This window comes from Staurois parvus, unplaced genomic scaffold (genome assembly GCF_062004578.1).
Source record: "Staurois parvus isolate SC_StPar_1 unplaced genomic scaffold, SC_StPar_1.0 ptg000209l, whole genome shotgun sequence".
Classification (NCBI taxonomy): domain Eukaryota; kingdom Metazoa; phylum Chordata; class Amphibia; order Anura; family Ranidae; genus Staurois; species Staurois parvus.
The window spans coordinates 9,597,501-9,624,492 of NW_028318005.1; the positions used below are offsets into that span (position 1 = coordinate 9,597,501).

The window sequence follows — 26,992 nt, forward strand, 5'->3', positions numbered from 1 at the left end:
TATTAGACTTTGGCAAAAAACATCTTGAAAAAAAAAAAAAGCCAGACCAGTTCTAGAAAAGCATTCTTTGGGCGGATAAAACTAAGATTAATATGTACCAGAATGAATGGAAGAAAAAAGTGTGGAGAAGTCTTGGAACGGCTCATGATCCAAAGCACACATCATCTGTAAAACATGGTGAAGGCAGTGTGATGGAATGGGCATGTATGGCTTCCAGTGGCACTGGGTCATTGGTGTTTATTGATGTGACAGAAGATGAATTCTGCAGTGTTTAGAAACATACGGTCAGCCCAGATTCAGCCAAATGCAGCAAAGTTGATTAGACAGCGCTTCACAGTACAGATGAACAATGATCCAAAACACACTGCAAAAGCAACCCAGGAGTTTTTTCAAGGAAAAGTGGAATATTCTGCAATGGCTGAATAAATCACTTGATCTCAACCCAATTGAGCATGCATTTCACTTGCTGAAAGCAAAACTAACGGCAGACAGACCCACAAACAACTGAGGAAAGCTACAGTTAGAGCCTGGCCACACATCAGAAAGGAAGAAACCCAGTCTTTGGTAATGTGCCTGGGTTCCAGACTTCAGGCTGTCATTGCCAGTAAAGGATTCTCAACAAAATATTAAAAATGAACATTTTTTTCATAATTATATTAATTTGTCCAATTACTTTTGGTTCCTTGAAAAAAGGGGGATGGCTACTCTTAAGAGCTGCAATTCCTAAACCCTTCCTCCAATTTGGATGTACAAAGCCTCAAATTTAACCTGAGTGTGCATTTTAAGCCCATATCCACTATATAACTATAGTTTGAATATGTTTTGGTAAATGCCTGAAGAAAAATTTTTTTTTTCACTATATTGCCAAAAGTATTGGGACACCCTTCCAAATCATTGGATTCAGATGTTCCAATCACCTTCTTGGCCACAGGTGTATAAAATCAAGCACCTAGACATGCAGACTGCTTCTACAAACATTTGTGAAAGAATAGGTTGCTCTTGGGAGCTCAGTGAATTTGTGTGGTACCATGATAGGTTGCCACCTGTGCAATAAATCGATCCGTGAAATTTACTTCCCAAATATTCCACTGTCAACTGTTAGTGGTATTGTAACAAAGTGGAAGCAACTGGGAGTAACAGAAAGTCTAAGTGGTAGGCCACATAACATGATAGAGTGGGGTCAGCGCATGCTGAAGCACACAGTGCACAGAAGTCGCCAACTGTCTGCAGATTCAATAGTTAAAGACCTCCAAACTTCGTGTGGCCTTCAGATTAGCACAGCAACAGTGCATATAGAGCTTCATGGAATGGGTTTCCCTGGCCGACCAGCTGCATCCAAGCCTTACATCAAGTGCAATGAAAAGCGTTGGATGCAGTGATGCAAAGCGGTGTAAAGCATACTGCCACTGGACTCTAGGACAGTGGAGACGTGTTCTCTGGAGTGACGATTCACACTTCTGTATGGCAATCCAATGGACTTGACGGTTGCTAGGAGAACGATACTTGCCTGACTGCATTGCGTCAAGTGTAAATTTTGGCGGAGGGTGGATTATGGTGTGTGGTTATTCTTCAGGGGTTGAACATGGCCCTTTAATTCCAGTGAAGGGAACTCTTAAGTCTGCAGCATACCAAGACATTTTGGACAATTTCATGCTCCCAACTTTGTGCGAACAGTTTGGGGATGGCCCCTTTCTATTCCAACATGACTGCGCACCAGTGCACAAAGCAAGGTCCATAAAGACATGAATGAGCAAGATTTGGGTGTAAGAACTTGACTGGCCTGCACAGAGTCCTGACCTCAGACCTTTGAGATGAATTAGAGCCGAGACTGCGAGCCAGACCTTCTTGTCCGACATCAGTGCCTGACCTCACAAATGCGCTTCTGGAAGAATGGTCAAACATTCCCATAGACACACTCCTAAACCTCGTGAACATCCTTCCCAGAAGAGTTGAAGCTGTTCTAGTGCAACAGTTGGACCAATTCAAAATTGAACCCTACGGATTAAGACTGGGATGGTATTAAAGTTCATGTGCGTGTAAAGGCAGGTGTCCAAATACCTTTGGCAATATAGTGTAGATCTTTTTATATTCTACTTTTGGTGTTCACTTTAGTGTTCCTGTTCAGTTACTGTAGCGCAATTTGTTAGAATTTTGCCTTGAAATACACACACACACACCCTTGTCTGTGCCACCCAACTCTCTTCCATTCCTTACAGGGATGTTGAATTTGTATCGCAGTTCCGGGCATCATGCAGGTTGATTTTTTTTTTTTCAACCTTCAGCCCTGCTGCGGGCAAGCAGTAGGGCTCAGCTGTCTAGTGGAAGCATTCAGCCGACAGCACTGCTGACCGATTTGCTTCCACACAGCCCACAGTGCCAGCTAACACCCCGCAATGTGTGAACCTCCCCCCTGCTCGCCAAGTCTCCTGGGCTCCGCTTTCCTCTCTGCGGGCCCAGGACTGGCTAAGTTTGCGCTGATGGCTAGAGGGGAGGGAGGAGAGCGAACGCGTCCACTCCCTTCCCCTTCTTATCCTGATCCAGAAGGGACGTTTGGCATCACTTCCAAGTCCCCATTCACAGATTTCCAGCCATTGAGGCCAGGAAAAGATGTAATGCAGTGTGATGTACACTGTATTACATTCAGGGGAGCACAGGGGAGAAGACCCTGCATGTCTCATTAAAGAGAACCTGTCACCAATAAATCATAACATAGGGGACTTTTTATCCCTTATATGATGAAAAAGTAGAAAAAAAACACAACAATTTTTAATAGTAAAAAATCAAAGTTGCACCCAAGCACATAACATCCCCTCAAAAAATTTTTTGAGGCCCCCCCCACCCCCACATATATGCATATAAAAAAGCAAACGCTGGGGCACCTATGCATGAAAACATCGATTGCGATGCACGTTACATGAAGTTTGTCACAAGAGCACACAAATTTAAGGTTTGGCATGTTGGATATCTATTTACTCGGTGGAACCTCATCTTTCATATTTGTCAAAAAAACAGCGTAATTTATTGCTTTTTATGTGAATAAAATTAATTGTACTGAAATTTTGCATTTCCTAGACCTTTGCGGAAATATCATGCGGCATAAAAAATTGGAACTACCACGATTTTATTCTCTGGGGTCTTTACCTTCAGAAAATATATAATGTTTGGGGGTTTTGTGTAATTTTCAAGCCTAAAATTATTTTTTTTTAAACGTGTGCCAAAAACAAAAAATTGGTCTGGCATCATAATGGATAAACCTGACACTCCCCTTCCCTTACGAGCACCTAATCCATGCTCATTACACTGCAAGATCTCTCTCCTCCCTGCTAGTACCTAGGGATGAGGCTGTAGACAGGCAAAATGGGGAGGAAGAGTTAAACGGCGCAATGTTAAAATTATTACACGTTTAAGTCACCATAAAGCCCCTTTTGATTTTAAAAGCCCCAGACGTTCCTAACGGCATTGTTTTGGTTAATTTGAATTATTATTTTTTTTTTTTTTTTTTATATCAGGACAAGTAGATTGGGACACTAATGTAGTCCCTGGACAAGTAGTTTTTTTAAAAATTTCCTCACGCCTGCCTTAGTACTGGTCCTCTAAAGCTCTGGTGCCCAACCTGTGGTCCAGGACGCCACAGGTAGCTTATGACCCTTTTTGTGCGGCCCTCGTGCCCCTGCAGACACAAATCTGTGTTTCCCTATTGCCATGTTATAGCAGTCTCATGCATTATGTCTCCAGTCTGACAGTGTCCTGAAGTGTGTCCAAAGTCTTGGATAACCGTTATAGCATGTTCACAGTTTCTGAAAGTCTCCTGCAGAATGTCCTAAGTCTCTGACAATCTCCTGCATCCTGCCTACAGTCTCTGGCCATCTCTTGTATATTGTTTAGTCTCTTAGCATCTTTTATCATGCTTGTAGTTTCTAACCATCTTGTATCATGTTCAGTCTCTGACCATCTCCCTTATCTTGTCTGCAGTCTCTGACCATTTCTTGTATCATGCCCATGGTATTTGGTTATATCCTTTTGCGTGTCCCTGACACTGAATATTCAGTGGATTTTATGCGTGGTCCTTTGGTGATTCCGAGGGTTGAGCTTGAAGCCCCTGATATTAAGAAAGTTGACCACCAGTGCTCTAAAGTTTGCATGCAAACTGACACTTCTGGAAGTTTCGATCTCTTGGTACCCGATGCCCCTAAACCCCCCCCCCCCCCAAGCTCTCACTGGCTCTTGCTGTTGACCTCCACCTTTACTGTAGTGTGCCCTTTAATAAGAGCTTGGGGTGGGGGATCCATCTAATCATTACTTCTGGAAGTGTTGGCTTTCCTACAGATTTAGGCCATTTCTACTTAACACAGCAGCTTTTGTGGGGGTGCAGGTAGCAGAAGGTCAAAATATTTAGCTTTGCTTTACATGGAAGATGTTTGGCTGAGAAAAGGTAGTGCAGTGTGATGGTTACCATTGAATTGAATCTCAAGAGGTGGGTCTTAATGTTGACTTTGGTAGATGTGACAAAGACTCATGTCGCGGCCTGGACCTTGGGGACACAAGGCCTTTTCGAAATTAATTTTGAATCAAAAGCAGATACCTGCTGGTATAAGATGGTACTGTGTAATGCTGAGGAGTAACCAAACTATGGAACGTCATAAAATTCTTTTTTTTTCTTTAAATTGTAATCAATATTTTTCTAATAAACAATGTAAATGCTACAGAAGAGCAAAATATTTGTGTTCTAAAATGATTTTCTGCACATAAATTACATTTCCATGATCAAAAACCAGAAAATAAACAGCCTTTACCTTTTGTACTTTCCTCCAACCCAAACCTGTAATTGTTTTGTCCTTGATTAGTAAGTTTAAAAAGAAAAACAAATATCAGTTTAAACCTTTCATCTAATTGGAATATCCTAAAATACTTTTACGTAACACAGAACTATGAGTCCAGCATGAAGAAACTTGTTGAAAGGTTGTGCGTTTTTAAATCAGACCTACGCCTTTAACCCTTTCAGCTCTCCCCAGAATTATTGTCCCGGAATGATGACTTGTAGGGCGCTGAGGAACTGAAGCAGTTAATGGTGCTGTGTAGAAGCAGCGGGTGTAAATTAGAGCTCCAGGCAGGCAGCGCTTTATGAGCGATACACTAGGATAAAGTAGAGGGGAAAGAAAAGTCCAAGGCAGAGTTAATTTCTTTCCCATGCTGCCGCTCCCTTTCAGAATCAATGTGAGTCTCCACCAAATCCAGTTAAATATTTACAGAGCTTGCACCCAGGATTTTTGAACTCTTGCTCCTTGGTGTTCTGTGTTTACATTCTGACTATAAGCTTGTTCCTTCCTTTTTTTTTTTCTCTAGTGTCATCCAAGCTCCACTTCCCTGTCCTGTCGACAAGGTAAGACATTCTATTTTTTTGGGTGAAGAGATCAGATGGAAAGCATTTGTTTATCTCTAGAGGACTCTTATGCTCCCTCGGTCTTTATGAATCATGTCATTTGACATTAGCTCCTTCCTCTGTTTTCTGCTCAACCTAGGCTTGAGTAATAGAAACAAATTTAAGAGGATACATGCACGAAAAGAAATAAAATGGCTGTATTAGGATTTACAGTAAGCTGACATTTTCTGCAATGGAGTCCTGTCTGTACGGAATAGGGTAGATGGTGGAGATGAAAGGGCTTACCGAATGTTATGCTGTGCAGGGAAATTGCTAGATACATCCGGGAATAGTAAACTGAAGCTGTTGCCTATGGCAACCAGTGTCAGCCTTATTTCACCATTTTAGTGAAGTGTAGAGAGCATCTTGTTGCCGTAAACAACCACTATATTTTTTCTCTCAGCTTCGTGTGTGTGTTCTGTGAGCAGAGTGACATTATCCTTGGGTTTTTTTTCTGTTAAACCTACCAAACATGTTCTGTGCTGCTATGATTGCTCATGCTGCCGGCAACCCTAATAAACAGTGACTGTACCTCCTTCCACTGTTGATTTTGCTCTAACATTACATGGGAAGAGTTGACTTGTGCTGGCAGCAGATGGCTCACATTGATGCCTTGGGTCAGGCTCTAGAAAATGTACTGTTGTAGTTCAGTTCTATCGCCTTTTTGTTCTAGTTGAAGGAAATGTTAGCATTTTAAATTTTGTGTTCGATATATAGACAAATGTGATTAGCATCGCCGCAACAGAGTGGCAAAGATCGCATTGTGCATGTATGGCTTTTAAACCAGGGAGAGTACTTGCGATTGTGTTGCAACATATGTCATGTCCTAGCAGCAGGACAGGAAATGTATACAATATGGGGGCTTTTCAGCCAGGCTTCAGGGGTGCCCCAAAAGGCATACAGGTAAGGAGACCACCAAGTAATTTTTTAAAAAAACTACACAGAATTATTATTTTTTTTTTTTAACTTACTGGGGCACCTTGACTGTACAGTCCATTTTAGGCAAAAGTTGAGCTTAGTCTTAAAGGTAGGTAGTGTCTTCAAAGAATAACATGGTTGTCTAAAATTAAATTGGTACCCGCTGCTGGGTCTTTTGACTTGGCTGATGGTGCTATTTTTCGATATGCAGGGGAATTCGTCCAATTGAACAGTGATTGGAAAATAACTTGAACATGAAGAATGCTATTTAACAGTACTATATATTCTTGAGAGGCGTTAAGAGAAAATGTGTAAAACTCTGGCAATTGACAAAACACAACTGTCAGACCTCAGGGGACTTTTGATTGACACTCTGGTTACGTCAGACTGAACATAGCTAAAGCTAAATAAGAGAAATCGCATCATGAGTAAACACAGTACAGTTGTAATTTAAAACTTTGTTCAATTTTAGGCCTTGTACTTATTGTAACCCTTCACCTCAACTCCCCCACCCACCCATCCCCTTAATAAAAAAAAAACAAAAAAAAACAACTTTTCTCTGTAGCTGTACTTAAAAGGTTTTAAGTAGGGTATAGTGAACCTGTCAGGTTTTTATTGCTTGTTTCCATGCTGATACCCCTTTTACAGCCTCTCACAGTGGTCACTGAACAGAAAGTAAGGCGGACACGCACTCGATAAACACTCGACAGATATTCTGAAAGAAGAATTCCAGATTTCATTTCACTTGGGCCAAGCTGGCCTAACCAAACCATTTTAGTGATGGAATGGTGTAGCCACACTGTCTTGCGGCAGCAGTATGGGTGACTTCCCTGTTAGCCGAGGAGGAAATCATGATGTCATCCATCCACTTCTTTACCTTTGTATTTTTGTAAACGAATACAAGGCTTCCTCTGACTGACAGTTTTTTCCTGAATAGCAGAGACTACCTGGCTCTTTAATTCTTTCAGCAGACGGGACATTACCTGTACTGCTGGTGAAACACCACTAAAGGACACACAGTGGCTGCATCATTTAGTAATGACTATAGTTTACTTGGACCATCTTGACCCAAAAACTATTTTTAAAGTGAAATGAAACCTTGAATTCTACTTGGACATTCTCCATTCAGTCCTTTACATTAACAAAAAAAAGTCTTGCTGGTGTTCCATGCTCAAGTACCTTTGTCATAGTGATGAAGTTTTACACTTTTTTTTTTTTTTTTTGTTTCTCCATGCAGGTTGCTGCTCACACTCCCAGTATGTACTCTCAGGAACTGTTCCAACTTTCTCAGTATCTACAGGTAAAAAGTAGCTTTAATTCTTTTTTCATTTCCAGTAGGCAATAATACACCAGTGAAGACCACTGATAAGGTCTGGTAGATTGAGTTTTTTCCTATTTAAAGCATTTGAAGCTTTGTTATTTTTATTCATTTGTTTTTTTATCAAAAATGTAGCTTTCAGTTTAAGGGATGGCAGTTATAAATAATTAATTATGGTAAAGGAACTAAATAATTTATATGATTAATTATGGTAAATGAACTTATAATGTACATAACACTTCACCACCCTCCACCGCCATACTTTCAGATATATTTGCTTCTTAGGAAATCCAGAGATATGATACTTTTTTTTTTTTTTTCCTGTAGACTGTCAGTGCCTGAAAACCTAGACACCAGACAGTCGGCATCCAAGGCCGATCACTGGCAGTTGATCGCTCCATGATTATATATGAGCTGCCGTGGTTACCTGCAAGAGCCAGAATCCTCCCTTTGCTTTCATTGGGGTTGCCTATCACAGCTGTTTGCTGGGAACCCATATGTAATCAGTTTCTGGCCCATTTGCAAGTATAAATGTAGCCTTCTCTGGTTGTGTGCCTCCGTGTTGGTCTACCTCTGTGATTAGTGGTCTTGTTGTCTAATGGGGATGTTGTAGTGGGTAAAATACAGTCTACAACTACAGGGATCGGTTACTGTTGCCGTATTCGAGCCTCCTGGGTTTCAAGGCCTGTATTGCTGTAAAAGCGATTAAATTATAGTTGCAGGTTTGCCTCAAACTAGGTACCCCTATATATATATATATATATATATATATATATATATATATATATATATATATATATATATATATATATATATATATATATATAAAATATGTGTATGTTTGAGCCTTATGGTTGTATTGTAAAATAGATTGTCTTAGCAACACCATATTAATTTTCAAATAGCATTTTTTCTTCTTTAGTCTACATGTGATCCCATGCATTATAGTAAAATGGAGGTATCTCACACGCGCATAATACATATTTATTATCACTGTAATTACCTGAATTTTATTAACTTCTTGTGATCTCCTGTACAGCAGAGCTTAGAATGGGAGAGAAGCCATACAAGGAGTCAAAAAGACGTACTGCAGTGCTTGAATACAAGGCAAATGCTACAACAAGGAGGAGAGTGAAGAGTGGCAGAGATGAACTAATCAGCCTGCTGTCACTCCTCTTCCTGTCCAGACAGACCTGTTATTCCTTAAGCCTTGGTTCACACTATAGCTCGCATCTGAATTGCACAGGATTCATTTTGATTGGGCTCAAATTGTACTGCATAGCACCAAAAATTGGCAGGCACTTTTTTTTTTTATTAGCTGCACTGCAAACAGATCGCATGGTAATTTTGTACCGTGCAGTCGGGTGCAAGCAAATGTTATTGTGCTTGCGACTTGTGTTTGGGATGTTGTTAACTTTGTATTGAGACCCGCTGCAGATGGAAAAATACAGTGCGACTGCAGTGCGGGAAATGTGCTTCCTGCATCGCATATGTGTGATTCTAAACTAAGTGTTACTTAATTTGCAGCAGAGATCAATGGCTGTGCAACGCTGTGTAAAGCTCAAAACTGGATGGACATAAATACAAATCATTTGACAAGTAAAATAAACTCCATATACAGTCAGGTCCATAAATATTGAGACATCGACACAATTCTAACATTTTTGGCTCTATACACCACCACAATGGATTTGAAATGAAACGAACAAGATGTGCTTTAACTGCAGACTGTCAGCTTTAATTTGAGGGTATTTACATCCTAATCAGGTGAACGGTGTAGGAATTACAACAGTTTGCATATGTGCCTCCCACTTGTTAAGGGACCAAAAGTAATGGGACAGAATAATAATCATAAATCAAACTTTCACTTTTTAATACTTGGTTGCAAATCCTTTGCAGTCAATAACAGCCTGAAGTCTGGAACGCATAGATCTCACCAGATGCTGGGTTTCATCCCTGGTGATGCTCTGCCAGGCCTCTACTGCAACTATCTTCAGTTCCTGCTTGTTCTTGGGGCATTTTCCCTTCAGTTTTGTCTTCAGCAAGTGAAATGCATGCTCAATCGGATTCGGTTCAGGTGATTGACTTGGCCATTGCATAACATTCCACTTCTTTCCCTTAAAAAACTCTTTGATGGCTTTTGCAGTATGCTTTGGGTCATTGTCCATCTGCACTGTGAAGCGGCGTCCAATGAGTTCTGAAGCATTTGGCTGAATATGAGCAGATAATATTGCCCGAAACACTTCAGAATTCATCCTGTTGCTTTTGTCAGCAGTCACATCATCAATAAATACAAGAGAACCAGTTCCATTGGTAGCCATATATGCCCACGCCATGACACTACCACCACCATGCTTCACTGATGAGGTGGTATGCTTAGGATCATGAGCAGTTCCTTTCCTTCTCCATACTCTTCTCTTCCCATCACTCTGGTACAAGTTGATCTTGGTCTCATCTGTCCATAGGATGTTCCAAAACTGAAGGCTTTTTTAAATGTCGTTTGGCAAACTCTAATCTGGCCTTCCTGTTTTTGAGGCTCACCAATGGTTTACATCTTGTGGTGAACCCTGTGTATTCACTCTGGTGAAGTCTTCTCTTGATTGTTGACTTTGACGCATACACCTACCTCCTGGAGAGTGTTCTTGATCTGGCCAACTGTTGTGAAGGGTGTTTTCTTCACCAGGGAAAGAATTCTTCGGTCATCCACCACAGTTGTTTTCCATGGTCTTCCGGGTCTTTTGGTGTTGCTGAGCTCACTGGTGCGTTCCTTTTTAAGAATGTTCCAAACAGTTGTTTTGGCCACGCCTAATGTTTTTGCTATCTCTCTGATGAGTTTGTTTTGTTTTTTCAGCCTAATGATGGCTTGCTTCACTGATAGTGACAGCTCTTTGGATCTCATCTTGAGAGTTGACAGCAACAGATTCCAAATGCAAATAGCACACTTGAAATTAACTCTGCATCTTTTATCTGCTCATTGTAATTGGGATAATGAGGGAATAACACACACCTGGCCATGGAACAGCTGAGGAGCCAATTGTCCCATTACTTTTGGTCTCTTAACAAGTGGGAGGCACATATGCAAACTGTTGTAATTCCTACACCGTTCACCTGATTTGGATGTAAATACCCTCAAATTAAAGCGGACAGTCTGCAGTTAAAGCACATCTTGTTAGTTTCATTATAAATCCATTGTGGTTGTGTATAGAGCCAAAAATGTTAGAATTGTGTCGATGTCCCAATATTTATGGACCTGACTGTATGTAACACATCTGTTTTTAGCCTTTTTCCTGCAGTTAAGCTTTAACAATTTATTAGAATAAATATAGAAACAAGTCAGCGCAATCTAAGTAAAATAGCTAAAATCGACAAATTGCAAGCTGCCTCCCCAATGAGTTCTGCCCACTGAGTCTCAACTCCCATCCAGCCCTTGATCAGAGAATCAAAAGTAATGAGGCCATAGGAGCAGCCAGACAGCCAAGCAACTAGCATCTCTAAAAGGAGGGTATACTTTATTATTATAATACAGTATTTATAAAGCACCAATAGTTCGCTCAGCGCTGTACATTACAGAGGGGGACAGAACATGTGACAGAACAATAACAATACAATGCAAAACATCAGGGGATCGAGGGCCCTGTTCTTTCGAGCTTACAATCTAGGAGGGAGGGGATGGTGGCACAGGAGGAGAAAGCTGTGGGGGACGGAGTGGTAGGAAGAGTGGAGGAGGTCGGCAAGTTAGCAGGGGGTGGGGTAGGCTTCCCTAAAGAGGTGGGTTTACAGGGTGCGCCTAAAGGAGAGGAGAGTAGGTGATAATCTGATGGGTTGAGGCAGGGAGTTCCAGAGGATGGGTGACACCCTGGAGAAGTCCTGGAGGCGGGCATGGGAGGAGGAGACTAGGGAACTAGAGAGAAGCAGGTCTTGTGAGGAGCGGAGTGTGCGTGTTGGGTGGTACTTGGATATTAGGTCGGTGATGTAGTTCGGGGCAGTATGGTGGACAGCTTTGTACCTCCGTGTTAGGATTTTGAATTTGATCCGTTGCGCAATCGGAAGCCAGTGGAGGGATTGGCAGAGGGGGGTGGCGGAAACGGTGCGGTTGGAAAGGTGAATGCTTTGATGCATCTGAGGAACCACTTGTCCGGACCAGTGTTGGTGCGCTTTGGAGTTTTTACCCTTAATAGGAAAAGTGCTATATGACTATCCTGTTGGTTCCTGGGTCATATTCATAAGGTGAGCAGCCAAGATTGTTTTTGGTGATGGGATCATGCACCTTTCTCACCGGAATGAACATCCTGTCACATGTATGATACTTAATTTTTGTTCATCCGTGTTGGTGGTCCGTTTCCACATAAGGACTTTATGGACTTAATAGTTAAAGTTTGCATGTATCCATTTGTTTGTTCTCTTCTGCTGCAATTTTTTTGCTATTTATGTATGTCTAACAATTTGTTATTGCATATACTGCAGGCCGATTTTTGTTTTTTACTTTCACATATGTCTAATTTCAGTGACCTTTCCTTTAATTTCAAACAATAATAAAGCAGCGGATGATAAAATTGCTGTTGACATGTGTCTGTGTACTTTCCGTAGGAGGCCTTACATCGGGAACAGATGTTGGAACAGAAGTTGGCCACTCTTCAGAGGCTACTAGCCAATACACAGGAAGCTTCCGATACTAGTTGGCAGGTATCAAAGTGAAGACATCAATTTTCCACATGTTGTAACTCCTCGTCCATTGTGTTGGTGAAAAAGAGCTGTCAGTAGCTCTCAATGGTCCAAAGTATGATGTTTTCATATATGTATTGACAGGAGAATGTAGCTTCAGCGCAGAAATGTTCTTTCTCTGTTTTTTGGGTTTTTGTTTTTGACCATTGGCCAAAACTGAGGAAGTTTTGGGGGACAGTTCTCTAAAAGCCTGGATTGTCTCTCCGAATATGTAATGCTAGTAATTATCTGTTTTTTCTTTAAAGGGAGAGTTTGTGCATCTTGTTAATTATCCCTTGACCAAAGCTCATTAATGCACAAATGCCCAGCCCAACTTTAGCAGTATCTGCATACAACTATGCTTGACCATGATTTTGACTAATTTGCTTAATATTTTTTAAATATATTTGCTAAGGAAATGTAAGGCTTTTTTGGTACACTGCTAAACTCTCCTTTTTTCCCATTTTTAGTCTTGGTTCATGCTCCTGCAACTTAGGATCCGACTTGTGAGACGCAGAGTCACATGACATGTGAAATGCCAGGCATCTCTGAGAGCAGTTCCAACTGACACTACTAAAGTCACTGCTACTTTAGAAAAGGTTCCTGCACTACTCTGATGAGACTTTGATATGGCTTCAGTGATACAGAGTCTAATAGTCCTTTCAAAGTTACATCAAAATCATGTCAAATTCGGACTCCAAAGTTGCACTGAAAAACGCACAACTTTGCAGTTGGTTAGTGTGAACCGAGCCTTAATTTTGGACAAATAAAATTGATAGCAGTGTCCATCTGCAGACTAAAGCCTTCTGTTTTTTCAGTTAAGCTTCCAGGCTGCATGTGATCACTATTTCATGGCTAACATACTAATCACATGATTTGTGCACCAATATGATTGGTTTGTGATCTTCATTGGGGACCTAAGCTGTCCAAAACAGCCAGGGTTGAGAGCCAGCAGCTGTGCAAAGTGTTAGCTGGTGGCTTGCAAAAACGGATATTTTATAAATGTATTGCAGGCAGGGACAGCAATGAAAAGGAATATAGAAGCAAAATGTTTAGAATAATGTATGGTTCTCTAAGGTAAAGTGTGTTTTAATTGCCTATAACTGTGTCTTGTTTACCATGTGTTTTTTTTTATTTTTTTATCAAGGCTTTAATAGATGAAGACCGGCTTCTATCGCGTTTGGAGGTCATGGGGAGCCAGCTCCAGGCCTATTCAAAAGTAAGCAAAATTTTAGGACAGGGGTTTTTATTAAGTGAATCAGCTTAATGTGTGAGTTGACATGCCAGTAACGTAGTCCGTAACTGTATCTCGATTTCTAGCAAAAATCATACTAGTTGTAGCTAGTTATGTGAATTACTGTTTTATATTTCACAAATATTATATCTATCTATATCTTAGGATTTTCTTGTGGCTGTTCTATTTCCATACTGGTACCTATAGCATTGGTAATGATTTAACACTCTGGTGAAAGGGTATAGGGATATATTAGGGGAGTCTGATAGGAACCCCTGTTTTTAGTACGTCGTGATAGGGTAAGGACACTTGTGTATATCATAATACAAACCGGTTTTAATTTAATAATGAAGTATATGCTAATAAACATGTAAGTGCATGTTGTCTGCTAAACGGATATTTACAAACAGGTGTGTACATGTAGGTCTGGTGTAATACTGGCTTTACAAAGAATGTATATATATTTTGTTTTAACTTCTTAAATGTTTTTAGCATGTTACAAAATTTGGTATGAGGATATCCTCAAAAGAAATACACATGTCTTCATGGGAAATCCCCTGTACAAATAGAACTAAAAGAGAAAGGAAGACAAAAATCATGGCTACTTTGGAACATAGCTGATTCAGGGAAAAGTATCGGAATATATCAATATACTACAAGAGGGTTTCCAACCACAGAAAAAGCAAGGACCCCTCTTCCATCATCAGGGTTTGCTTTTCACTTATATATAAAGCTATATTTCTTGGCCTCTGGGGTACAGAAAGAAAAAAAAATTGTGGTGGGGGCGTGCAAGCAGGGTCTTGACCCTGGGGGTCCCATGCACCAGCCCTTACAGGCAGAGGCGGCCTCCCAGAATGTACCTGTCAAGGCACCAAGAGTGGGGGCTGCTAACTAGCCAGATTAAGGTGGCGAGGTCTGCGATCTAACGAGCGGAAAAGGAATGGTTGGTCCAGTAGAACGATGTTTTGCGAAAACTCTCTCTGTGATTAGCAGAGGCAAGGATATCTTCCATATCTTCCATTTTGTGAATTTCCTCAATTTTGTGTAACCGAACTCTTGGCAGGAGAGCAATAGGTTGCTTCCAGAAAAGCGGGATGCAGGTCTTTGCAGTGATAAGTGAAGCAGATAGGCTGCTAGATCATCCCCCTATATTTTATTTATGTATCCGGAATAAAGGTTTGCAGCAGTTTAGAGAACACACAGACCTCTCACGTCAGTACCTGTTCCCAATGGAGATTATCACCTAACGACAAAGCTTCATTGCATTTGACTGCATTGACTGCTTTAGGGCTACAACCAACAATTATTTTCATAATCGATTGTCCGATTATTATTTTGATTCATCGGAAAAAAACCTTAATGTTTGTATAATTTAGTTAATACAGTATGTAAAGTAACTTATTCTTGAATATCTATTTGCAGTGGTAAATATAAATAACCGGCTATATTGTTAGGGAGCAAAATATCTATTCCACGCTGAGAATAACAGAAGAGATGTATATACTATTAGGAAGTTGAATCTGGTACATACCATCAGACTCAGATCAAAATTTTTATGTAAAGAGAAAAAAAAATAATAAAACACATTTTTGCAGATTTTTAGACTCCTTTGGCATAGGCAAGTAACTTGATACAAGCTACTTGAGCCTGCACCACTGCGCCACTTGTTATGCTGGCCATATACAAACAAATTTTTTGCTTAAAAATGTTGTTTTAACAACGTTTGTTTGATTTTCTAATAGTGGGGTCAAATCGACGTTCATTTTCAAAATTCGAAGTAACAGAGACTTCAGTTGTAATGCTTTATATTACCTCCAGTCTATAACCTTATCTGGGTTCAGATGCTGATCTTGCCTGCACAGAGCCCCATACTGAGCTGTATGTGTGCTGCACTGTGTATACTGGCATGAATGAACCGTGTATTGAGCTGCATGTGTGCTGCACTGTATTTTCTGATATGTAAACAAATAATGCATTCTCTCTGCATTATAAATAATCGGCTAGCCAACTAATTGATTATGAAAATAGTTGACAACTATTTTCATTGATTATGTTTTAGTTGTTACAGCCCTAGACTGCATCTTTTGAATGCTGTACCATAAACTAGTCTTTGTGTGCCTGTAGAAGTCCAAAAAGTCTTAACACCATTTAACTTGACTTTCCTACTTCTACAAATGCTGCTTTACTGTTAAAGCTCAACTTTATCCAAACCTATATTTTTCACTTCTTGTCCCTGTGGGAGCAAGTCTATTATTATACTGGATTCATATAGTGCCAGCAGTTTGCACCGTGCTTTACAATATAAAGTGAGACAGTATAGTTACAATACAATTCAGAAGGATTTCGGCGGCCATGCTTTTGGAGCTGCCAATCTATTAGCATTTATTGAAACAGTTGTCACTGGAATGGGAAGACGGGGACACTAATGATAACATGGCAAATGTTCCAACCCTTCCTAATTTTACTGAAGAAGTAGTGGTTTCACTGTCTGTGTCCCCATTAGATAGATTTCCTATCATTTCTTGTCCTAAGGGAAGTAACGGAAAAAGCTCCACAGGGGCAACACTAGCTGCAAGCAGTGTTTCTAACCCTTTTCCATTCTGTCCAAGACCTTGGAGTTGGGCTTTAACATATTGTATAAACAACGTCAGATATACAGCTACATGTGATTTATTTATTGCATTTTTGTTTTGGGATCCTAGGGAAAATTATGGTAGTCTATGATATAAGGATAAGTAAACCATGCTGAGAAAATAAAATACTATCTGCTGGTGTCTTTATGGATATAGTGTTTGTAATTGTATGGTCAATTTTCATTGGTTCCAGGCTAGTAAATTAAACAAACAGAACTTTAACGCATAGCTCTTTGTGATCTTGAGTCCCATATTGTCTGAAAATTTGCCGTAATACAGAAATGTCTTTTATTTTGCAGAATCAGACAGATGATGGCATTCGCAAAGAGTTAATCGCATTACAAGAAGACAAACACAACTATGAGACAACAGCCAAAGAGTCTTTGAGGCGAGTTTTACAAGAAAAGATCGAGGTGGTGCGGAAGCTTTCTGAAGTGGAGGTAATCACTTAGTTTAATCAGAACTCTGTCACTGTGTTACACTGTACCAACACTTTACATTCAGAGAAATGGCACAGAGTGCACTGAACCCCTTTCAATTATGTAAAATCCTAATCCACCTTTCAACCAATATGTACTGAGCAAATATACAGATACAACAATGATGCCTGTGTTTAAAGCAGTCCTGCCAAACTGTAGTAGATATAATGACGCAATTGAGGATAGGGAAAGATGGACAAAATGTCGTCTTTTAGAAGTATTAAAGCATTATATTTTAGTTTCTCTCTAAAGAGTAATTCCAGAAAGTAAACTTAGTGAAATGCCATCAAGGAAACATTGTTTCAATGCTAAATTCTAAAATCTCACTCGGTGTATCTTTAGTTTAATCTGTGTTATATGTCAACAGCTAAAACTAGGTAAAGCTGGATTCAGCAGGCATTCCACAGTGCTTTTGGGTGGAACAGCTGCCCTTTGTCACGTGACTCAAGATGGATACACTGTCCCTAAGAGCTATGAAGAGTAATACTTGAAATCAGGGAACTGCTGATTCTGCAGTCCCACAGCTTCAGGTTTAAAACCATTCAGAAAATGATACAGGTGATCATATGGCGCAACCAATGTAAGAGAGATGCCAAAAAGAAAGCTAGAGCCTTACGGCATATATATTCTGCCCTCCGAATGAGCCTAAATTCAAAATGCATATGAGATGGGGTTTTAGACTTCAGACTGCAGTTTAAAAGAGATGTACCTTCAGCCGAGCATGGGGGTCTGTGTTTGGCATTATTTAGCTACCTCTGGCCAAGCATCAAATAAGTGCTTTTGCCGATTAGAAAAGTGCACTCTGCTTACATGAAGAAGTGGAAGTGTCAGCAAAATGAGGGCCCAGATGTGTAGGGAGACTGTGGTGGTATCTGCAATTTAATAAATGAGAGAAGCATACAATGTGATTTTGTTTCTACTTTGGGTCGCTTATTAACTGAAAATTGTCTAGGCTTTTCTTATCAACTGTATTTTTTTTTTTCATCTCTTAGTGACAGCTCTTTAAAGAACTATTGCATTTTCAGTTTAAAGGATAAGTTCACCTTTTGACCAAAAAATAGATGCAGATTTTTTTTGCAGGTAATAAATGTGCTTTTATTATTTTTTTTTGTTGCAGGGGCCTGTAAACCATTGCACCACTGATCAGCAGATCGCTGGTGCCATGCAGGTCTCCTGCAGACCTGTCATTATATCTGCTTGCCCTTACGGGATGTACAGGCAAGCAGATTTACTGACAGGGACAATCAATGAACTACCACAGTGCTCCATAGCATAAGTGTGCAGTAAAAAAAAAATCTATAAATTGTTAAATGTACCTCAATTTGTTTTGATACCCATCTCCTGTAGTCCCCTTCATAACAACATGGCAATCGTAGGCACTAGGAGACAAATATTCAACTGAAGTATAACATTAGCAAAAATTAGGGACAACTTGAATGACATAAGCAAAGAAAAACCATCAAGGATAAGGGATGGAATAAAGAGGCAACTCCCTTTTTTATAGTTGGTGACTCCAAAGTAGGGGGCCTAAGACCACATTTTCAATCCTCAGTAATGTAAATAAGGCGCATGAACACCAGAACCAGTGGGGTAAGATGTGAGATCAGACAGACTCAGTCGTAGATGAGAAATTAAGCCATATATCCCATACGTTTTCAAATTTCTTGGGTCAACCACGGGAGAGATAAGTTACTTTTTAAAGAGCAATTACTGAATTGACCATTGCCTAAGTGGGAGCCTTATCTGACTACCATTTTGAATGTAATGGCCTTCCTGGTGTAAAAAAGTGGCCATAGTAAATGCCAAGAAGTCCAAAAGTCCTAATATACAGTCGCAAACTGTGACAGGAATGGGGATAGTAGTCAGAGTAGTAATAAACCTTGTGATTTCAGACCAGAAGGCCTGCACCTGGGGACACTCCCAGAAAGCATGCATAAAGTCAACCAAGTCCCTCCCGCATCTCCAGCAATGAGAAGTCCCTGGATAAATTCTATGCAGCCTTTGCGTAGTGAAATAGGCCCTATGAAGTTATTTGAATTGGATCAACCTATCTGTGGTTGTCTCTAAGTGGAGAAAAGGGTATTTCTAAATGTCCTCTCAATCCTCTCCATCCAGCTCCAGCCCCTCTGCCTACAACTGGGGTACATGCATTCCAGGCCAGCAGGAAAAGAGGGCATGAGATCCTTGTAAATCATGGACAGTGGCTTATACAAGGAGTAGTCACATAGGAGCAACTCCAGGTCATCCTGAAGCAATTGCACCCTCAAAGTGCCAGATTGAGAATTATAGGCTGCAGGAACCAAAAGAAGGAGTTGGGCAGGTCAAATCTCCCTTTCAACGTGTCAAACGTGTCCATGCCCCTCCCCCTCGCAGATGTGTTTGTGAATTTTAATGCCCCAAGAGGCCCACTGGGAGGGGTTACACCAAAGCGGTGTAAAGGGAGACCAAGGAATAGTAGAATCAGAGTGTTTAGGCATGGTTATACACCAGGCTTTAAGTACCACTTTCATGGAGGTGGTAAGGGGAGCGATGGAGAGCATTTGGCCCTCTAAAAGCAAGTTCGAGCATGTATAGGCAGCTTCCAGAACAACGGAGAGGTGTTTGGAGTTGTCAGAGAGAGCACAATTATGGGCATTAGTTAGGAGAGCCACAAAAAAGTAGGTGTAAAGATCAAGGACTACAAATATTCTGTCTCCTGACCTAGGTGGGGTTTTCTTCTTTGCCAAGCTTTGCTACTACTGCAGTGAAAACCAGCTGAACATTACAAATCTTTGGTAGGCAAGATGGAATCCTTAGACTGAATGCCAATCACATAGCAATATGTATAAGAGTAAGGGCTTAGTTGCCTAGCCTATACGTGCTCAGCACTGCTTTGAAACAAACGCTTTATTGCTAAAGTAGACCATGGGATGATGAATTGTAAGTGAAATTTAACTGAGGAGCATAATGTTTGTCTGGCAATTGCAGAGAAGTTTAAGTAACACAGAAGATGAATGTACCCACCTGAAGGAGATGAACGAACGCACACAAGAGGAACTGCGAGAACTGGCCAACAAATACAATGGCGCAGTAAATGAAATTAAAGATCTTGCTGACAAACTAAAGGTAATTTTTTTTTTTTTTAAACTAGTGTTCTTAATGACTGAAACTTATGATATTTATCTCAGAAATTAGTATGGACAGTCTATTAACCTGAAAAATTTAACTTGAGATTACACTGGTGTAACTTTAACTGGTCATCATTCTCTCTGTGTATATGTTATATGGCCACAAGTATGTGGACGCTGTTCCAGATTATTTCATTCAGTTGTTTCCAGTGATGTGCTCTAGTTATGATACAGCATTTGGAGACATTTTATACAATTATGTGTTTCCAGCCTTTTCGCAGCAGCTTGGATAGGCTCTTTTCTTATCCAGTTTGACTTTTCATAAAGCTGACTTCATACAGACATGGTTTGACAAGTTTGGTGTGGAGGAACTCAAGCGGCCCGATGCATTTGAACACCTCTATAATGAATTGGACCACTGATTATGAGACAAGTCGTCTCATCCGAAACCAATGTTTTAGATTGAGATGTCCAACGCGCTTATATAGTTTGGGAGGCACATATGCAAACTGTTGTAATTCCTACACCGTTCACCTGATTTGGATGTAAATACCCTCATATTAAAGCTGACAGTCTGCAGTTAAAGCACATCTTGTTCGTTTCATTTCAAATCCATTGTGGTGGTGTATAGAGCTAAAAATGTTAGAATTGTGTCGATGTCCCAATATTTATGGACCTGACTGTAAGTAATTCACAGAACTAAATAGAACATGATGGATTTCAAGTACATGCTGAAGCGCAGCTGCTTGAGAAAGATGTGATCTGGTGTGGTTGAGAAAAGGTTTAGTATTACACATTTGCCATATGGTACATGGCAAGGTCATGTTTCACTGTCCTGTTAAAACCTTGATTTGGCAATGCACTTGTGGGTGACTGCTTTGTTTGCATATACTAATGCTTTTTAATTGTAAAATTTTAGCTGAAATGTTAAGGTACATGACATTGTAGACAATGTAATATACTCACTAAAAGACATGCTTTTCCTCTTGGGCCATAGACCTTGGTATTCAGAAAAGGATCTGAACAGTTCAGCTCCATATGTCACTTGTGACAGTGAATCTTGTAGGGTCACCATAATTGTACTTGGAGGTCAGAAGCCACCCTCTGAGAGTTTCCTTTACAAGTGAAGAGTGATCAGCTTACCCTTTATTATGTAGAAGGATAATTATAGCTTAGCACCTGTGCTATGTACTCTTTTCCCCTGAACTCCATTACAAACCCTTGCATGAATAGTAGTTGTGATCTATTGTATTAAAATTTAGTGGTAATTTAAAGAGGGCCTTTATTGTGAAAACTGGACCTGAAAAAAAGAAGAGGGAGTCAAGACTAGTCCCCAGTGTTGTCTGTAGAATTCATGCAGGTGATCTTTTTCCAATTACAGACTTTGATTTCTTTGCTCTGCACTGTCCCTCTGTGTAGAGGCTTCCATCTTGGTACAGACAGTGATTTTCTTATGTCAGAACTGTCCAGCCTGTGACTGGTGGGGGAAACTCGCACTGTAAGATTTACAGTTTTGAGGCTCAAGGCACTGAAGTTGCACTGCTATTTTTTTCAGAAGAAACTAAACGGTATGTCAAGGTAAAAAAGCGATCTACATTCCTGCAATACATGCTCTTTCGCACATGATTTTTCTGTTTAAAGACCCCGCAAGGATGGAAGAACACCCAATGATTTGCCAGAAATGCCCTCAGCGTTTAAAGTAGACGCTTGGACTATACAACTCCCCATGTTTTAGACACTGCCACCCCACTGCTCCCCATTGTGCTGCATACATTTTAGCATAAATCACAATTTAAATACTACTTTTTTTTTTTTTTAACCCTTTTCTATGCAGTCATGTGATTGCAAAGCGATGTGCACCTGATGGGATGTAGTTCTCTTCCTCCCTTTGACAATGCCTAGAGCAGTGGGCGCCGGTAGGTGATTTCACTGTTCTATGGTATTTACCCCCATTGTCTGCTCTGCACACAACACTTGGATTTGCATTGCAAAAAAAGTTTAAATTTCCATTTATGCCCAAATGTATGCAGCACAGTGGGGAGCAATGGGGAGGTGGCATTTAATAGGTGCTGTGTTGTATAGCCTAAATTTCTACTTTAAGTTCTCTTATGAGTGGATAGCATACAGCATTTTTTTGTATAGAGCAGTGTCAGCCCTGCCCAGTGTCTTTTTGCTAAACTGCTCATTCACTGCCATGCTCAGACCCACAGCATAAAGGATAATCAGTTCAAGCCCAAGGTAAGAACTAGGGGTTCTCTTTGAGATAACACAGGAATTCTGCAGAGAACACAGGGCGGCTATGAATTTCCAATAACAGGTATTTTTTTGCAATTATCAAACATGTATAATAAACCGCTTCCAATGGTGCATTTACCAGGCCAAAAGAGAAGTTAGAGCAGTTCATTGTTACTGTTATTGCCATATGTGCACTTTAAAGACAAAAGGTGGATTTATTGAATACTTCTTTGGAACAATAAAGATATCTAGGCCTTCCTATAATTTTAGAAAATGTTCAAATCTCTCATTTTTAGTTCCTCTTGATAAACACACCACAATTTTTATATATAATTTTCATATATAAATTTCAGAATTCCTCATTTGTGTTGGCAAAGAGGACATTGCATGTGGTTTGTCTTCTCTTACCATGCTTGAGTGGGTTTTCGCATGTGTTATGATTTTCTTACCCCGCTCAAAAATATACTGTTAGTTTAATGGGTTCAATTTAAAGAGTAGCTCTAATTTTGTTGAAAAAAACAAAAAACACAATCCCCTTTGTGTGATATACATTGCAGGGATTTTAACCAACATTTTAGCAGATTCCTAATTTTTGTTGCTCTAAAAAATAGCTATTTCTCCAGACTGATTATTATTATTATACAGTATTTATAAAGCGCCAATAGTTCACTCAGCGCTGTACATTACAAGGGGGACAGAACATGTGACAGAACAATACCAATGCAATGCAAAACATGAGGGGATCAAGGGCCCTGCTCTTTCGAGCTTACAATCTAGAAGGGATGGGATAGTGGTACAGGAGGAGATAGCTGTGGGGGATGGAGTGGTAGGAAGAGTGAAGGAGGTCAGCAAGTTAGCAGGGGGTGAGGTAGGCTTCCCTGAAGAGATGGGTTTTCAGGGTGCGCCTAAAGGAGAGGAGAGTAGGTGATAATCTGATGGGTTGGGGAAGGGAGTTCCAGAGGATGGGTGACACCCTGGAGAAGTCCTGGAGGCAGGCATGGGAGGAGGAGACCAGGGAACTAGAGAGAAGGAGGTCTTGTGAGGAGCGTAGTGTGCGTGCTGGGCGGTACTTGGATATTAGGTCGGTGATGTAGTTCGGGGCAGTATGGTGGACAGCTTTGTACGTCAGTGTTAGGATTTTAAATTTGATCCGTTGCGCAATCGGAAGCCAGTGGGATTGGCAGAGGGGGGTGGCGGAAATGGAGCGGTTGGAAAGGTGACTGAGTCTGGCAGCCGTATTCAGGATCGACTGAAGCGGGGATAGCCAGCGGTGAGGCAGGCCAGTGAGGAGGGAGTTGCAGTAGTCGAGTCGTGATATGATGAGGGAGTGGATGAGCTGTTAAGTGGTTTCTGGGGTTAGGAACGTGCGGATTTTGGCGATGTTGCGGAGGTGGAGTCTGCACGAGTTTGTTAAAGATTGGACTTGGGGCTGGAAGGATAGGTTGGAGTCCAGAATGACACCAAGTACTCTGGCCTGCAGAGCGGGTTTGATATTGGCATTGTTGGATGTGATGTAGAAGTCAATGGGGGGTGGGGTTCGGGCTGGGGGAAAGACAAGGAGCTCGGTTTTGGAGAGATTCAGTTTAAGGAAGTGGAGCGACATCCAATCTGATATGTCGCTCAGTAGGTGTGTGATTTGGGCAGAGACCAAGGGGGTGAGGTGGGGGGTTGAGAGATAGATTTGTGTGTCGTCGGCATAGAGGTGGTAGTTGAAGCCGTGAGAGTGTATGAGTTGGCCAAGGGAGGAGGTGTAGATGGAGAAGAGAAGGGGCCCAAGGACAGAGCCTTGAGGGACCCCAACAGAGAGGGGGAGTGAGGGGGAGGTGGTAGCATTATAGGTAACGCTGAAAGAGCGTTGTGACAGGTAGGATGAGAGCCAGGAGAGAGCAGAATCTCTGAGGCCGAGGGAGTGTAGTATTTTGAGGAGGAGGGGGTGGTCGACTGTGTCGAAGGCCGCAGAGAGGTCAAGGAGTAGGAGCACTGAATAGTGGCCATTAGCTTTGGCGGTTAGAAGGTCGTTGGAGAGTTTGAGTAAGGCGGTTTCGGTGGAGTGTAGGGGGTGGAAGCCAGACTGTAGGGCAGTGGTTTTCAACCTTTCTAATGCCGCGACCCCTTAATACAGTTCCTCATGTTGTGGTGACCCCCAACCATAAAATTATTTTCGTTGCTACTTCAGAACTGTAATTTTGCAGTGGGAGGACTAGCGCCCCATCACTGATGTCAGTGGGAGGAATAGTGTCCCATCGTTGGTATCAGTGGGATGAATAGTGCCCCATCGTTGGTGTCAGTGGGAGGAATAGTGCCCCATCGTTGGTGTCAGTGGGAGGAATAGTGCCCCATCGTTGGTGTCAGTGGGAGGAATAGTGCCCCATCGTTGGTGTCAGTGGGAGGAATAGTGCCCCATCGTTGGTGTCAGTGGGAGGAATAGTGCCCCATCGTTGGTGTCAGTGGGAGGAATAGTGCCCCATCGTTGGTGTCAGTGGGAGGAATAGTTCCCCATCGTTGGTATCAGTGGGAGGAATAGTGCCCCATCATTGGTGTCAGTGGGAGGAATAGTGCCCCATCGTTGGTATCAGTGGGAGGAATAGTGCCCCATCGTTGGTGTCAGTGGGAGGAATAGTGCCCCATCGTTAGTGTCAGTGGGAGGAATAGTGCCCCATCGTTGGTGTCAGTGGGAGGAATAGTGCCCCATCGTTGGTGTCAGTGGGAGGAATAGTGCCCCATCGTTGGTGTCAGTGGGAGGAATAGTGCCCCATCGTTGGTGTCAGTGGGAGGAATAGTGCCCCATCGTTGGTGTCAGTGGGAGGAATAGTGCCCCATCGTTGGTGTCAGTGGGAGGAATAGTGCCCCATCGTTGGTGTCAGTGGGAGGAATAGTGCCCCATCGTTGGTGTCAGTGGGAGGAATAGTGCCCCATCGTTGGTGTCAGTGGGAGGAATAGTGCCCCATCGTTGGTGTCAGTGGGAGGAATAGTGCCCCATCGTTGGTGTCAGTGGGAGGAATAGTGCCCCATCGTTGGTATCAGTGGAAGGAATAGTGCCCTGCCCCATCGTTGGTGTCAGTGGGAGGAATAGTGCCCCATCGTTGGTATCAGTGGGGGGAGGAATAGTGCCCCATCGTTGGTGTCAGTGGGGGGAGGAATAGTGCCCCATCGTTGGTGTCAGTGGGGGGAGGAATAGTGCCCCATCGTTGGTGTCAGTGGGGGGAGGAATAGTGCCCCATCGTTGGTGTCAGTGGGGGGAGGAATAGTGCCCCATCGTTGGTGTCAGTGGGGGGAGGAATAGTGCCCCATCGTTGGTGTCAGTGGGGGGAGGAATAGTGCCCCATCGTTGGTGTCAGTGGGGGGAGGAATAGTGCCCCATCGTTGGTGTCAGTGGGGGGAGGAATAGTGCCCCATCGTTGGTGTCAGTGGGGGGAGGAATAGTGCCCCATCGTTGGTATTAGTGACACAAATGATGGGGCACTATCCCTTCCACTGACACCAATGATACTTACCTTGCTGACCCCTGCTCCAGCCTGGGCTCGCTCTCTCCCTCTCCCATCTACAGCCTGCAGAAGCAAAATTTGCACTTACCTGTCAGCTGTCTTCCTTCTCTGGCCGCTCTCCTCTTCACTCGCTCCTGCAGCTCCCTCGATCTTCTTCGATCTGCGCGCTCTGGCGCTCGGCTCCTCCTCTCCAAGCTCCACCTCCTCGCCGGTGATTGGCCGCCTGTGTGCCTCTCCTGAGCTACAGTTCCGGTGGCCAATCAGCGGCGAGGAGGCGGAGCTGTTGAGTGATCCCGGAGGTGTGGCCAGGTTACAGGGGCAGCATATCATCCCGCCCACAGATCGCGAGACAGAGCAACGGTGTCTCGGTTCCTAAGACCATCGGAAATATGTGTTTTCCGATGGTCTTAGGCGACCCCTGGGAAATGGTCGTTCGACCCCCAGGTTGAGAACCGCTGCTGTAGGGGATCGAGGAGGTTGTTGTTGTTGAGGTGAGAGCATAGGCGGGTGTAGACGAGGCGCTCGAGGAGTTTAGATGTAAGTGGGAGCAGGGAGATGGGTCTGAGGTTGTTCGGGTCATTGGGGTCCAGGGAGGGCTTTTTAAGTATGGGGGTGATGTGTGCATGCTTCAGTGGGGAGGGGAAAGTGCCGGAGGAGAGGGAGAGATTAAAGATGTGGGTGAGGGAGCGTAGGATGGAGGGGGAAGGAGGTCGTAGGAATTGTGAGGGGGCAGGTGGTGAGGCGGGCATCAGAGAGGAACTTGGAGACTTCCTCGATGGTAGTAAGGTCAAAGGTGTGGAGTGTTGGGGGAGCTTCAGTATGAGGAATGTAGGGTGGGGTGGGAGTGGAGGTCAGAGCAGTGGTGGGGCCGTGGGAGAGGGGTGATGAGGGGGTAGCTGAGTGAGGGGGAACGGGGTTGGAGGGAGTTTGAGCAGTGACGAAGTCCCTGCGGGTAATGTCAAGGGGGAGGGGGGATGAGGGGGTAGCTGTGTGAGAGGGGACGGGTTGAGAGGGCGTGTGAGTTGCGGCAATGTCCTTGCGAATTGTGTCAATCTTGTTTTTGAAGTGATTGGCAATCTCAAGGGCGGTGAGTGAGGTGCTGGGTGGAGGTGGGGGTGGAGAGAGTAGAGAGTTGAAGGTGGAGAAGAGTCGGCGAGGATTGGAGGAGAGGGTCTTGATGAGGGTCAAGAAGTAGGCCTGTTTGGCTGCGTGGAGGGAGGAGGTGTAGGTGCGGAAGGCAGATTTGTAGCAGGTGAAAGCTTGTTGGGATTTTGTTTTGCGCCATAGTCGCTCCAGGGCACGACTGCGTCGTTTGAGGGTTTTGGTGTGATCAGTCTGCCAGGGCTGGAGCGGTCGGAGTCTGATGTTGCGTGTGGTTAAAGGCGCTAGTGAGTCAAGGGCTGCTGACAGCGCGTTGTTGTAGGCAGTCATAGCCAAGTCGGGGCAGGACAGGGGGAGGATGC

The 26,992-nt window shown here is 42.6% G+C and overlaps 1 protein-coding gene across 6 annotated transcripts in view; it reads left to right on the plus strand.

Annotated features, from left to right (window-relative positions):
- The window catches only part of SLMAP (sarcolemma associated protein), a 239,621-nt gene that overhangs the window by 140,246 nt on the left and 72,383 nt on the right, over positions 1-26,992 (plus strand). For all 6 annotated transcript variants that reach the window (XM_089678751.1, XM_089678750.1, XM_089678753.1 and 3 more), the window contains exons 4-9: positions 5,344-5,380; positions 7,575-7,637; positions 12,243-12,338; positions 13,504-13,575; positions 16,523-16,663; positions 19,670-19,807. In XM_089678751.1, the coding sequence (XP_089534877.1) occupies positions 5,344-5,380; positions 7,575-7,637; positions 12,243-12,338; positions 13,504-13,575; positions 16,523-16,663; positions 19,670-19,807 (547 nt within the window). The remainder of the gene's footprint in view (positions 1-5,343; positions 5,381-7,574; positions 7,638-12,242; positions 12,339-13,503; positions 13,576-16,522; positions 16,664-19,669; positions 19,808-26,992) is intronic.